At 31.3% G+C, this 16,088-nt stretch overlaps 1 protein-coding gene across 2 annotated transcripts in view; it reads right to left on the minus strand.

Annotated features, from left to right (window-relative positions):
* Positions 1-5,220: 5,220 nt before the first annotated feature.
* The window catches only part of LOC108908047 (restin homolog), a 175,412-nt gene continuing 164,544 nt past the window's right edge, over positions 5,221-16,088 (minus strand). For both annotated transcript variants that reach the window (XM_018711955.2, XM_018711954.2), the window contains 5 exons: positions 13,984-14,120; positions 10,740-10,947; positions 10,244-10,668; positions 9,971-10,155; positions 5,221-7,080 (listed from right to left, as the gene is read on the minus strand). In XM_018711955.2, coding sequence (XP_018567471.1) covers positions 6,171-7,080; positions 9,971-10,155; positions 10,244-10,668; positions 10,740-10,947; positions 13,984-14,120 — 1,865 coding nt within the window. In that variant the 3' untranslated portion in view covers positions 5,221-6,170. The remainder of the gene's footprint in view (positions 7,081-9,970; positions 10,156-10,243; positions 10,669-10,739; positions 10,948-13,983; positions 14,121-16,088) is intronic.

The following is a 16,088-nucleotide window of genomic DNA, read 5'->3' on the forward strand; positions in this document are numbered from 1 at the left end:
CTTCTCCTTTGAAGTTTAAAAAGACCCCATTTTTCAGAAAATTTCACCGAAAGACCAAATTCCATAAGGTGTGGGGTCCTTTACGTTTCCTTTTCAATATAAAAATCTAAGTGCCTTTGGAAATGCCTGAAAATAAAAAATTATCTAATTACTGACACTATACTGGTTATAATTGGTAAATAACAGAAACTTCTTATCAATTTTACAGGGACTTATTTACTTTAAAATTATCTGTTTCAGCAATTGGCAAATTTTTCATCTTCAGACATATCCAAAGTCTCCTAGATTTTTAAACTGAAGCAGCAATTCTACAACATTTTAAGTATGCATATGAAAATTATTTTGCATTATATTTTGATTTTTGACGAGTGATTTTCTAAAAAATTGCTGCAGGCCATGGGTTAAAAACTAGAGCATTGTAGTTGGTTCAAGAAATACATCGAGAAATCTACTGCTCGTTTTAGAGAGGTGTCCTTGTTCTCAGTGCTCCACACTGTAATCTTGCATTTCTACATTCAGTAATACTTGTAGAGCAGGTTGTGTACTATTTATGTGATTATTGTTTTACTTGCTGTTCAGCAGCTAAAATTAGCCAGGACTGATTGTGCAATTTGTAAATATTTACATACAGAACAGAGGCAAGAAAAAATAATGCCTGAATTTGAAGAAAACACGTGGGAGAGTTACAAATATGTCATTAAATCAACTTGTGTATGTTCGGTGGTTGAGCTCAACGAAACTTTATAAACGTTCAGATTCGGCTGACTTTATCTGTGAATTCTTATGAAAAATTATAATCCGCTCGTCTTCAGTGTCAAATTTGTCACTTGTTGCTTGATGGGTATTCGTAACTTTCCAGGGCGTTTTTAGAAAAATGTATAAAAGTTATCCATGTTATGAATAAACTTTCAAATATAAGTCACCTGCCAGTTCTACGCTTTGCACAAAATATAAAAATTGTTACAAGTACTTAAAGTGGATATAATCTTGAGAATAGTCGTTAATAAAGGAATTCCTGACGATTAAATGAATTAAAAATTAAAGTATGATTTTGATAGATCCATAAAGTTCTTTTGATAGACAAAATAATGTTTTTCTTTTCGACTGCATTTAAATAAGGTATTATAGTAATCATTCCAAAATTTATTAAAAAGGTGGTAGTGTTAAATTTTTAGTAAGGCTTTTAAATATCATTTTTGTTTCCGTCCACCTCTCCCGACATTAAAACTTAAAACTAAAATTTTTTTAACAATTTGTTAAAAAAACTTAAAAGCATTTAATACTTAGTACTAATTTATTAATGTACAATAACTGTGTTTTATGTAAAAAATATACGGACAATATTATTTTTAATATTTCTTATTATAAGACATCTACTTAATTGTTGATTTCTTAAACAATTGTACAGTACTGTGAAGTATTTGGGGGTAGAAAGGATTTAAGTAATAAACAAGTGTATTAGTAGTCTAGGTGAAATTTTGTAAATGTTTAAAGCGAAGCTATTTACTGTTGGTATTTATTTTTTCTTATATAAAAGAGCACGCTGCTCTGATATGGCACATGTACTTATATCTACTGTATTATACATCTTTTATTTTCCTGTAATATAGTAATAAATAAGTATTATCTGTTGGAAAATCGTGTTTTAATCGAATTTTAATTGATTTTTAGCACATTTTTTTCCATTTTGAATCATTGAAATTCAATTTAACAAATACATTGTGAAATGAAAGAAAAAATTAAAGAAAACTGGTCAGAGTCGAGCGTTGGCTATGAGAACACCTGAAAATTGTTTTACTTTAAATCATGAGTGCCGTTTTGGATATTAAATCTGAAAACTATACCTGGGAAATAAAAAATACAAAACGTATTTTAAAATTAATACACATTATCATATCTAGGTATCCGTAGATAATAAAAATACATACAATGCAAGTACAAGAAATATTCATACGTAATTTAAATTCCTGATGTTCATGTCCGTAGTTCCAACCCAACTATGCAAAGTCTTTGTTACTGTCATCATATTATATCGTCTCTCTTCCTCTCTCTTCCTCTATCCTTCTCTCTGGAAGGTGTTAACATTCGCTGTTGGAAAATGCCATGTGGAAATTTGTAAGATTTTCTTTATTGGCTAATATTGCTTCACTTAACTGCCAAAAAAATATTTTTGATTTTGTAGAATATTTAAGAATTTTCTATTCATTGTGAAAGCGGTACATAGGACATAGTCCACAAGGAAAAATTAATTCTGTTCCCTTCACAAAACCAGCATCTGAATTAGCATGCCCAATAATTTTATGGCTACTTGAAAGGAGTCCCCAAACTTTCGCAACGACAGCTTCGTTCTGCCAATATTTCATGTTTTATCTAGATAGGCAATAAAGCATCCTTCTCTATATTTCTTAATTTTCTTTTAATCGCTAATGTATGATGTTAAACTTTTAAATTAGAATTTTTCTTTTTAACATTTACACAATACAAATTCTCAAAAGCAATAGTTTATTTAACGGATGTGACCCATATGGAAAATACATTTTTTATTTTGGCAAGCAGCGTTGTACCTTGCTTTAAATTTACGTAAAAGTTTTTAATTGTTCTTATTACTTGAAAATTAAATATTTTCTCCTTGAATGGTAATGGCCATATCTTGCCAGGAAATGTGAAAGGTCTTTCAGGAGTCAACCTATCTGTATTTTTTTGATGTCTCATATGTTTCAAATGTCTCAAACAAATTTTTCTTTTTTATTTGCCATTTTAACAATTTTGCATGTACAGGGTGGGCCACCAGTAATGCCTCGGTGGCTAGGGACCAAACTGCAAGTGTTATAGAAAACTGTTTAGGTGGGTTGATTACGGCTACATTTTAAAAATATTTTGAAATATACAGGGTGTCCAGAAAAAGCGCACTATGGTAAATACATAACTTTCATATGTCGAAGTTATGTATTTTAAATGGAACACCCTGTATTTTACTGCATATTTGAAAGCACCATAAAAAATATTAAAGGTTCTGCATATCTAGGACTTATTGTTTGTGGGATATTTCAATATTAGTGAAAATGCAGGTTTAACGTCGAAATTTAATATTAGCAATAAAGAAATAATTTTAAGGAAGTAGCTTTGGAGAATGTATTTTAGATCCTTGAAGTTATGAATTATTATATTTGTCGTTACTTAGTATTGTACAGGGTGTTTAAAAAACTGCTGAATTTTTCTCTCAACTTTAGGCAGCAATAACTTGGTTATTTTAAATGAGTCACCCGGTATATTTTTACTTTGGAAGTTAGGAAATTTAAAACTCTCAAACTGTACATAGGTTCCCTATACCTATCTCTAACGGTATTGGAGATATTTGCGCCCTTTCGTTTTTTTATCGAATTTTTTTGTAAGAAGTATCCACATGTCTTTATCCAGGTTTTTATTGAATTGGTTTAGGTTCTTCTCTTTAAATATAAGTAGAAAAATGAAGATGCAATTAAATGACGCACCTTGAAATTTTTGATATTCAGCGAGAAATTATTTAAATCGAAAATTTAGTAGTAAATGGATAAGTAAGAATGGTGCATGTCAGTGGTTACCTAGGTATAAAGACCTCACCCTAATGGACTTCTTTGTATCGGGCTATATAAAAAATCTTGTATACAGTGTTCCAGCTACTACTTGCGATGATATGAAGGAAAAGATTAGAGATGCACTAGCCACAATCACCCCAGATATTCTAAGAAATGTGAGAATATCATTTGAAGATAGAATAAGGTGCTGCATTCAAGAGAATGGTTATCAATTCGATCATCAATTAAAATTTTTCTTTGTTTCTTCTAAATGTAAAATTTCCTGTAATAAATATTTTTCATGTTCCTAATTAATTTAATTCAGTTATGTATAACAAACATATTTATACAAAATTAATATCTTTTTATAATTATTCTGCTTATAAAATAATATTTTTTATTAGAAAACTTTCTTGAATATTATTGTCATGATTGACGTTTTATCAATCCAATAAAGACCTCGATAAGACACGTTGATACATCTTATAAAAAAGTTCAATAAAAAACGAAACGGCACAAATATCTCCAATACCGTTAAGAGATAGGTATAGGGAACCTATACACAGTTTCAAAGTTTTAAATTTTCTAATTCCTAAAGTAAGTCTGGGTGATTAGGGTACTTTCAAAAATGCAGTAAATACATTTAAAAATACATAACTTTGATATGGTACGCTTTTCCTGGACACCCTGTATATTTCAAAATATTTTTAAAATCTAGACATAATCAACCTACGCATACCCACCTAAACAGGTTTCTATAACATTTGCCGTTTGGTCCCTAGCCACTGAGGCGTTACTGATAGCCCACCCTGTATGCAACACTTAAGTCTGAGTTGCAAAATGCCGTCCCCTATAGAGGCAGTCCCAGTTTTATTAGTCAGGACTTTGGCATTATGTAGAGTATGTACAATATAAGTCCCAAAGCACAGAATATCCTAGGATATTCTGTGCCCAAAGTGGTTTGTTCCTGTGATTAGAGATCATTAAAGTTTTAAAAAATTGTACTGTTTTTTATTTTCTGATCTGTTGAAGATATCCAAATTAAATTTGGCCCACAAAATAATATATTAATATAGTTCCTAAATTTTTCAGAGTAAAATAGAAATCGTTCTTCGATGGATCATTCAATTATGAACAAACTTGTCACTTGATATTTTTTACTATTTCGATGTTTCTGGGCAAACTTGTTTTTTCTGATTTAAATTTTATTAAAGTTTTTTGCAAATATTTTATAGAAACCTAGATTTGTTGTGAGAAACACAGTTACAGTTACAGTTGACACATTGTTTTATTCAAGCACCTTTACTAAAATTAATAGGTACTTGATGCAGATCAAAAAATGCCTTTTCCATTTACAGTACAAGAATATTCTTAAGTAATGCATATATAATAATAATAATATGTACATGATTATTTTGACAGGAATTCTGTATAAGCAGTACGAGAGTATCAAAGGAGGTTTTAAATTGGAGAGTCTCATCACTGTGTTTTTCGGACCGTTAATACAATAACTGTCGGTTCAGTTCAGAAAAATAGTTAACAAAGAGAATGAGGGAGAAGGAACAAAGAAATCATAAATTCTTTTTGACTAATTTTGTTATTAAAACAGTAATATAGCTACTAAAAATAAACATATACATCTCTATGATTATCAGTCGGTCCAACGTTTGCAACCACCCCAACTAGAATTTGACAGATCTAGTTTGTATGACAAAATAGCTCAAGATCTTAATTTTTTATCTAAAATGTTATGGATCAGGTCATGTTTCATATGTACATAGAATTTTTTCAATTTCAATTCAAAATTCTCACAGAAAAGGCAAAGGGTTTTTCAGTATGAATTTTTGATTATTTGTTGGCTGGGTTACGGGGGTACTCCATGAGCAGCTGCATGAGATCTCTCGGTTTTCTTTCATTTCCTGGACCAAACTTACGACTTTGGGATTTAGAAATAATAGGCGAATACAATTTAATAAATTTAATGTACTAATTAACTATCATATGCAACATTTGGAACTCTTTATACAATAAATATGAAATGTGGAAATCTATTTGGTCTCTTACTATTAAATAAATATTATATTAATACACTCAAAAATTAACAAGAAACAAATAACATTACATACATAAAAAAATATACACAGGTTAGCAGTATTGTACTAAACAAACTTGTTTTAATACTGGAGTAGGGAATATTGTAATATTACATATAAATCACAACCCATAATGATTAATAATCAGTAACCCATCCAGGGCGTGGCCTCTCATGAGCGAAATAATTCCAGAAAAACATATTGCATACATACACTGGCAGCTGTTGCCCTCATTCACAGTGAAGTGGCCACACATACGCCGGACGGGCCCCTTTAATAATAGTAAAAATAAATGGCTCCATAAAAGAAAATATATTTCTGTGAATAAATCTAAAGGACACATAAAAGTAGCTAATAGAGTTAATTTACAAGTAGAAAATGTATATAAAAGCACATATTCCGTTAACCAGATCCAGAATAAATGTAAAAAATGCAAACATAAAAAATTATCAGTTATTTAAATAAAATTTTGTAAAGTATCAATATACATATCGACCACTATCGATTAAAATGAAAGTTCGTCTCACAATTGCGAAGAACTCGTACTCTCATCCTCTGAATTACTCTCCGAAACCATCGACTCCCCTGCTAAATGTTTGGGGCTTGGCAATGGTCGTGCACGCTGCCTGTCAAGTTCGCTAGGTAGTGCTGGCAGTTGTATGTCGACATCATGGTCTTCATCCAAGTCTAAGTGATCTTCGAGTTTCATACTTGAATTGGACGATTCACAACTCTCATCGAACTTGTCACAAAGATTTTTCGGTGAACTACTAATGGAACTTGTCCATATAAACACATTGTCATTATCACATTCGCCATTTCTGACTGAGGCTGACTTAGGCCTATCGAATTCATTCCTGTTTGAAGTAATTATAGCACTAGACGAAGCGCTTTGGCTCAAGGACATCCGTATGCGAGGGCGTTTATTACAAGGTGATTTTGTTGGAGTATTTTTTGGAGGTGTGGTATTCCTGAAGCTTCTTCTTACAATTCTCGATGCCACTACATCAGGACTTTCATCTAAATCTAATACGTAACTAACTGAATCGGATTTTTCCACCACTCCTTTCACTTTGGGTGAAGTTGGTGGAGACAAATCTTCTACATCAAATTCTAAAGAGTTTTTTGATTTTCTTGACCTAATGGAATCTTCTACACTTATGTTAGACTTGTTGGAGTATGTACGTTCCCGAAAGGACAGGGTTCGTTCCAAGTTTAACTTCGATGAACTATGTTTCTCATTAAAACTGGAGCTAAGTAATGACCGGTTAAAACTGGCAGTGTCTCCTGTTTGCTCCAGAACTTTGGAAATTACTTCTTTGTTTTGCTTTAGCTTCCACTTTAATTCCTCATTATGTTGGGATAATCGCTTCTTCTGGTTTGATTCTTCTTTGAAGCTATCTTTTAATTTCTGGTTTTCTTGTAACAGGCCCCTGCAAAAAAATGTAAATTATATCAATTTTTATTTCAAAGTTAATTAAATAATCTTTAAATGAGGAGTTATATATTCAATAATAAAGTCCCCAGATATTGACGAAGTACTACCATTTTAGGGCATCAGTCTCTATTGCAAACTCGGAAATATAAATTTTTGATATATTTTTATTAATCAATTTTCACATATTATTATTTTGAATAGTTTATTATGCCCAATATTTTGATCTAAATATAACAACTCGATTTTGTTCGTTTCCTTCAATATAACAAATTAATATTTGTCAAATCACAATTTTGGAGCAAAGAGAACAATTGGATGAGGTACTGGGTCAGCTCAAGTACCATTAGATATAAAAGTTCACCTAATTATTAACATTGCCCACAGTTTTAGGGCAAGTTGGCCAAGCCGTCTATGGTTAAGGGGCAACAGGATCAACGTCATCAGATCTAAGAAAAGGTACCTCAACAAGAGGTAATTATTTGCTTAAACTATTATGACGGATAATAAAATTGGTAAATGTAATAAACAATAAGTAACAATAACTGGGTAAGAATTAGTCAGATCTGAGGGCGCTGATCACAGCGTGATGGCCTACATCAAAATTAGTGGGCAAGCGTCAGCCCTAACTGTAACTTATTTGTTAGCGGATCTTATAAATTCAATGCAGTTATTTTATTCAATAAGTTAATAACTATAATTAACTAATAAGCATAGCTGAGAATCCAGATATATTCATACAAAAAACACAACTACTGTAATTTTAAGAAAGCACTTTAAAAACTAGTAGCTAGTTTAAAAGCTAGTAGGGGCAAATATTTTTCAATCATCCTGTAATAAAGCTTGCTTATCATAAAATCTGCCTGATAAATGTTCAAAGAAAGATGTTTGAAAAATAAATTCAATTATAACTTCTAAGTCGTTAAGTCGATATTCAATATGCCTGGATTATACAGGAGCAGACGAAATTATCCAATTAAACTTATACATCTTTGACAACGTTGCCAAATTTGACATTTTTCTTTCATAGTTCGATTTCCCTCTCACTTTGTTTAAAGAAAGGTATACCGTGTATCAGTCGATATCTTGTACCATTTTTGAGAAAATTGAATTTTATTAACAACATATATGTATTGTATCAAAAATGCGATGTAAAAATGTTGCTTTCTATAGAATTAAAAGAAAAATTATGTGATTTAATAATTCTTCCCTTACTACTATTTGTAGGAGTTTGATAAAAAAGACTTAAGATAGCCCCAAAGACAAAAATCGAGAGAATTAAGATCGGGACACCGAGGCAACCAGCGAAAAGTCCTACTTCGACCGATCCATCAATCGAGAAATGTGGTGTTTAAATAAGCCCTTACTGCCCTGCTAAAATAGGGCACCATCGGGCATAAGCCACATGTTATTTCAAATATTAAAGGAACGTCTCCCAATAACGAATTAAGGTGTTCTTGCAGTAAATGTAGATATTTATCGCCATTTAAAGCATCATAAATGATATGTGGTCCCACTAAGTAGTTTCCAATTAGATATTCTCATCCATGTAGTATTAATAATAAATTTTTGTTAGTGTTTTGTCTAAATATGGGGTTTTCGTCACTTCAAATATGCAAATTCTATTCTATTTGGAAAGCAGTTGGGTTGGTGTAAATCCGAACAGCTTCAGAAGCATTATATTGTGCAAGTTCGTACATCAGATGAATATCTGCAAATTCTTCATAGCTAAAATCCTCCATGATATTGAATCAACAAATGATGATGTCAAAATGATTTATGATAAATATCTAACTGCTAATGAACATACTTGTTGACAGTCACCTCAATTTCCAAGATTTTTGCAAAATGTTAATATCGCATTTTTGATATGTATGTTGCTAATAAAATTTGATTTTCTTAAAAACGGTACAAGACATCGATTGATATATGGTATACCTATCAGTTTTGTTTTGTAGGCTTCCATGGCTGTCGTTAATGGTCGACTTCTTAGGAAGAGAGTGATATGTCTCTCGAAACGTCAACAGTTGTAAATCGACGATGTGGCAACCAGTCCAGAAATCATTCAACCATATTGAATATCAGTTTAAACAAGACCTTTCCGGACACCCTGTATATAGCTATATATAGCCACCTCTATTTAAATTTTTTATTTCATAAAATCCGTTAGAAATCTTTTTGTTGCAAAAATTCTCTATATCAGTCTATCCCCTAAAAAAACAATATGAGTTCCATGCTTCATTATCAAAATATGACCACTTTGCTTTTCGAGAGTCGTCACAGCTGTAATTTTTTTGTTATAAAACTTTCCAATATTTCGTTATTTTAAATCAAATTGTGCAAATTGGAGATTAAGCCAAGAAATCAGTGAACAATGTGCAGATGTTTCATGTTGCAACAAGTACTATATGTTAAAATGAGGAGGAACAGTAAAGATAGACTTAGTGTTTATCTTTCAAAAGAACAGATTTTATTATTCACAGAGTAAGTATGTTCAAAAAATTCTGAAGGTAATATTTTCATTCTTATATCTGTATTCTAAAATTTTAAATATTTTTATATCATTTTTAGGAAATAGAGTACTTTAGTAAAAATTGTCAAAGGAACTCAAATAAAAGTAAATTGATTAAGAAAACAAATTAATACAAATATTTTCCTTTTCTTAATAATGTTTTGACATTCTCTTTATATTAGAATAGCTATCTCACAAATAAAACAAAAAGAATTTCTTCTTTATTGTCTGAATATAATTTATATAAAATGTTTTGCGACGGTGACTGATTGTAGTCACTTAGCCCCTTTCTGAATCTGAAGCTTCAATGATGCAGATATGTTTGTATTAACTCTTGGATAAAAAATGGATTTAATATATTAAAACTAAAACCTACTGTTCATATTCAGATTTCCTTTGTAGTTGTAGTTGAAGATCCTCGCACTTTGCCTTAAGGAACCTAGCCTTTTCTTCTGCGCCTACTAATACCTCTGCCTTTTGTGATGCTTCTGCTAAGGCTTTCCGTAGTTCTCCAACTTCTTTTTGTTTTAGTTCCAATACTGCTCTTAAAGACTGTACCTCCTATAAAGGAATAAAAAAAATAAAACATATTAAGTGAAGGAGCTTTCAATTAAAGTAAAGCCCCAAAAAATGTATGAAATCATTTTACCTGTAAACCAATTTCTTTGTCATCTCCATAGCTCAATAATCTATCATTCTCATCTCTGAGCCTTTTGTTTTCTTCAATTAAATTTTTAATTCTATCTTCCAGGTCGCTTTTTAATTGTGACACTTGTTGTTCAAGCTTGTGATTATGCTCTTTGAAAAGTATCTCTTTGTTTTCATAATCTTTTTTCAACTTCATACTTTCATGTTTGGCTTTTTCTACTTCTAGCTGTTTCTCATCTATCTGCTCTCTAATTGCATTGTTTTCTTCACGAAGAATATCTAGGGATTCTTCATGGGTTCTCTGCAATTTATCGAATTCCTTCTTAAGGGTGATGAGTTGATCTTCATGCTGTTTGCAAAGATTCTGTTCTGCTTGTTCCTTTTCCGCCCTCAGATACTGTTCTAATTCATCATGTCGATTATTTACTATAAAAAAAAATCGTCATAATTATTTTTCCATATAAATTAAAAAATAAAGAATTAATTTAGTGACTTACACTCTGTAAGTTGATCCCTGTGTTTGTCGATTAAATCATCGATGTCATTTTGGCATCGTTTTCTTTCTTCTTCCAGTAGTCTTGTCTGCTCTATCCGTTCTCCGTGTAACTTTTCTTCTAACTCTCGACATGCTAATCGCAATTCGTCAGTTTCTATGTGAAATTTTTCGACTTGTCGTTTAAGTCTTGGGACTTGGTATGCTTCTACCTAAATTTACATAATACAGTTATATAAACTGATAACTGCGATTTAAATTAATATACGGTGTTCTTTTAAATTGCACACCTCTTATAACTATTATACAGGTTGTCTGATTGATGTTAAATTTGACCATCCAAGGATAAAAGGACATGGTTTATCTGATAACAGCAACTGCATTATTGCCAGATTGCCACTTTCTCAGATAAACCAGGAAACCTTGTTTTCTAAATGGAACACCCTGTATATTTTTATTTTTACTAATAAGATCTTTAATTTACTTAATAATACCTTTTAGAATCTTATCTTTTGACTATTTGACTTAAAAAATAAAATTTCGATTTCCAATTGTTCCTAAGTTAATTTGTATTTTATTTCAAATCTTATGGTTCCTATTTACAGTGAAACTAAAAATCACTTCATCTCAAAAACTATTGGGTTTATTTTTCTTTCAACTAGTATAACAATGTTCTTAAATTAAGTTTGGATAATTTTTTAACCAACTTATCCATAACTGAAGGACGAACAAATACAAATATGTATTAAATTCTTTCCTCAAAAAATAATACTATCGAAAATTTCAGTATGACTGGTAAAATGGAATAATGTTGAAATTAGATATCTTTTTCCTTCATTTCTTTTTCTTTTCAGACATTTTAGGTTCAATTGATCTGTTTTAACCCTAGAAATTTCCCATAAACTGTGTACAATAATGGCACACCCTGTATGTAAAAATATACAGAGTGTTCCAATTAGAAAATAAGATAGATTGCACAAAATTAGTAGTAACTTAAAAAAATCCTTCTGTATATCATAAGCAGCGTGTGCGGGTGTTAAATATCCCATTCCTTTTATGTATTTAACCATTAAACTTAAGATTATTACTACACTTTAGGTGCAAAATAGTAGGTAATGACTCCCTTTCAACATATAGATCATGGATAAAACGCGCGTGCAATGCGATTCCATGTGCGTATCATTTAGAGAGTTTCAAAAATGATTAAATATAGAATAACAAATAGATGTCGGTTATGGAAAAGCTAGATTATCTTTACAAATTTATATTCACCTTGGCAGAATCGAATTACAATAGGTAGGTAGGTAGATTTGTATTTATACTAAAGTTTATATGCCCTTGTAGGCAAAGATATTACGCAGTGCGTACATTTGTTTTGTCTTTTTTTATTATTGTCGGAAGTGTGGCCAGTATTACATCACAGTAAGGCGACACAAGATCAATAAAATCACTAAAAGTTTAAATGTCACTGACAAATGAGATGCATTACCGATAAGACATTAGAAACGACTGTTATAAGCATTAATAAAATCACTAATTACTGTTGTCGTTGTCACTATCATTGTCACTATGGCTATTACTGCTGCCACTAAAGGTATAAGTTCTATATAACTTCAACCTCTTGGATTGAGGTCCCACATTCGCTGTTCTCTTTGTGTGTGTGTGTGTGTGTGTAAAATGCTCTTATTCTATGTCTCTGTTACCTGATTAATCGCCTCTTCATAATTTGTTGTGTTTTTTCGTGCCACAAAATATTTATATTCATCATATTAGTTAGTAGTCAATGGGATTCAGCTCACACTGGTATGGTGGCAATGGAAGATGTGTTACACCACAAACTTTTTTCCATGTAGATGTTGTCAATTTTTCTATTTGTTGGCTACGGTAAGGCGCAACAGTGTTAGTCGCGACTCTATGTAAATTATTATCCAAATATCTACTTTCACTTTCGATATGTGTATTATTATCAATCGCTGTCTTTTCCCATGGGGTGCCTTTAATCCCACATAAAATCCTCTTAAAAATACTTCACGTCTGCTGTTGATATTTAAATCCTGCCAATCGTTGGAACGTACGTTCATTTATCAATGTTTCGTTGAGACAATAAATTTTTGTTTTTATGTACGGCACTATTGTTTTTTCTGAATACTCTCTTTGCCATACTATTGGTTAAATAAGCTACTCAAGGACCATATTACAATATCGTTTTTTGTTATTAGCATACTTTTCAATTTCTTTTTAACCCTTTCGCTGCGCAATACGTCTGAACGTAGCTACCGCGCCGTGCGTAATTGTTTATCGCGTGCGAATATATACGTCTGGAGCAGTTAGACCACTTATAGTTTTACATTATGTTGTGTTAAATTACGATTTACGATAAATTTTACGATTTTATTTTGAATAAAATACAGTATATGTACTAAATAGAAACTGAAAGAAACATGAACAATCTTGGTACTATTACCAGTACCTCTTTCCATAAAAATATTTGTCACAATCGGTATAAGCTCGCCCGCAAAAATTCGCCTTACCAATTGCAATAACCGAGTCACTATGCGCACGGTTGCGAATATATACGGTTTGAGCAGCCTGATCCAATTTAACTATTTATGCGAATTTATCCGTCTGGAGCAGTTTGAGCCCTATAAATTTTTAGCGAATATATACGTCTGGAGCAGTGAAAGGGTTAAGTACCTACCTAACGGAAATTTCATTCCTGTTAATCTTCATTTTCCTACAAATTGTATATTTAACATAATGATCAATTTCCATTTTTTTCCTGTCATGATTTTTTACATTTCCACCATTTTTTAACGCAGATAAACATTTTTGACATACACTTTTGTTGAAACCGAATATTTCCTCATAAAACTTCCAATTTTAACAAAACTTATTATAATAACTAAATAATAGCTTCTTAACTGGAAAATGATACAGGTATTTCAAGAAGTCAAATCATGCAGCCTCACTTGTCTCTCTTTCTGTACCCGATAAGCAAATATAAATACAAATATGATTGTGCTAGTAACAATAGAACATTCCAAGAGCGGATACGCAAGCCGAACATGTCATCGGAACACTGTGCGAAATGAACAGCACGTTACAATTTCCACGCATAGAATTCAGATAATTATTTTAACAAGTAGTAAAAATTGTGGTTTGACTTATTTATAACTCAGTGCCTACTATTTCGAACCTGGGGTATAGATAATTCTTCTACTAAATATAAATAAATGTGGGATAATTACGTTGAAAACGAGGTGCTGAACAAGAACGGCAAGGGCTTCGGCAACTCGAGGCACTTGTTTTGTGGGAACCCGGGCCTGCGTAGGGGGCCGTACGGAGGGCGACGTGCGACCCCCTTTCACTGTACCTCTGCCGCACTCTGTAACAAAAAAAAAAAAAATTAATGCAAAAAATAATCTGTGATAAATATATGGTAAAATAATATTTATATCACAAAACACAAAACATATGTAATATTGTTCCATCAATTATTTATTAATTTCATTTGTAGGACGCCGTTTGAAAAAATAATCCTAAAATCAAATGCAGAAATAATAAGATCTTATCTGTCATGAGTTGGAACAACGAGAATACATGATGTTTCTTTGAAATATGTTATTTAACAATCTCAACGTGCCACGAAAGTGTTTTTGAATTAACAATATGTAGACATATATTCAATTTTTATTTTAGATAATTATTTATTACTAGCTATTTACTAGATATTGGTGATGTAATTCAATGTTCGTTGGGGGCATACAGTCCATGGAGTAGTTGTTTTCTGCAATAATCAGTTAAATGTCTTGTGTGTGCGATCTTCTGCATATGTACTTAAGTTTTTGGTATCAAAGAACATTGCTGGGATTTTCAAAAATATTTTTTTATTTATTTGAGTTAAATTAATATGTACTTTTAAAATAAAATATTGAGTATAGGGTGCAGATATTTGAAGATTTAGAATGACTTTCAACTTATTTATGTAATTTCTATAAAATGACAGAACTATAAGTCGTAACTGCCCTTTGTTTTGCTGCTAGTCGTAGATAATTCTTTCGCTCACGACTTACAGATTTTTATCTGAAATCAGGGCAGCTGTTTGGTTGTTTAAAAAAAATATATGACGGATTGTTAAATTCAAGTAATCAGCTGTTCTGATTTCAGATTAGAATATAAAGATCATGTGCGAAACAACTTTTGGCGATCTCTAGTTCAACTGTTGTTAGATTGTAGATAAAATATATGTTCGGTTTATTTACTTCCGTGTCATTTTTGTATAATAAGTTATGCTCCTACAAATATATCAATTTTTTATTATGTCATGTAAAAACAAAGTACGAACCTGATATATACCTACGATTTACTCTCGGATCTTAAAACAAAACGTACTTTTCATGTTTATATTTATTCGAATTTTGAGAGAACAATAAATTCCTCTATTTAAAATATGCCGTTTCCTTGATTGCAAAACAACACGTGAATATGCGTTCTTGTTTTGTCTGGTGTAATACCGTCATGGTATATATTTTTTATTACGCACGCGTATTGGAAATATGCTATTTAAAATTTAATATATTTAGAAAATAAATACCTACTTACTAAGCGAAATGACTACGATCTTCCTGTTGTAGCACGTGAAGACCCTGTGTCTACTATTGTGCCTTTAATTAATTATTATCGAATTTCTAGGGAGGGGATGAGGGCCAACTGCCCCCATGGTAATTTTGTCAGTGCGCATATGAAACTTGCGAGCAAGATGAATTTGATCGAGTTGTACAGCTACATAATTATCTGTTATGTTCAAATCCTGCTTCGTTTGTGTTGCAAATTAAATTTTGATTGTTTTTAAGGGTTGTTTCAAAAGATTAAACAAACTTTTCTTCACAAACAGTTAATATTACCCACTTTGTTTAAAGTCAATAATACCGAATCATATTTGCAATACATATTAATTTTGCTAAACCTTTAGAATTTCTCATGATTTTTTTTCATAAATAATGTTTTTGTACCAGTTATAATTTAATCAAATTTGAAAAATACTAAAAGCTGAAACATTAAAAAATGTGGCAAAATAGTAATTAAAAGTATATCAGTTCTAAATTTTATGAAAAAAATACATATTATTTGTTACACTCTACAGTTCCTAATTAAAGATATCGCTCTCAGTTACGTATGTCTGAAAAATCGTGTTCGAGCACCTATATTTTGATATAAACACTGACCACCCTGTATGTTCAGTGAATATGAAATTATTTCTGGCAATTTTATTTGGTCTTTCGAATGAGGACTGAGCAAAATGTGTATCGACAGACTTTTACATTTCGTATTTATTAAGGTTAAAGCAATTTTT

This window comes from Anoplophora glabripennis, unplaced genomic scaffold (assembly GCF_000390285.2).
Source record: "Anoplophora glabripennis isolate ALB-LARVAE unplaced genomic scaffold, Agla_2.0 scaffold285, whole genome shotgun sequence".
Taxonomy (NCBI): domain Eukaryota; kingdom Metazoa; phylum Arthropoda; class Insecta; order Coleoptera; family Cerambycidae; genus Anoplophora; species Anoplophora glabripennis.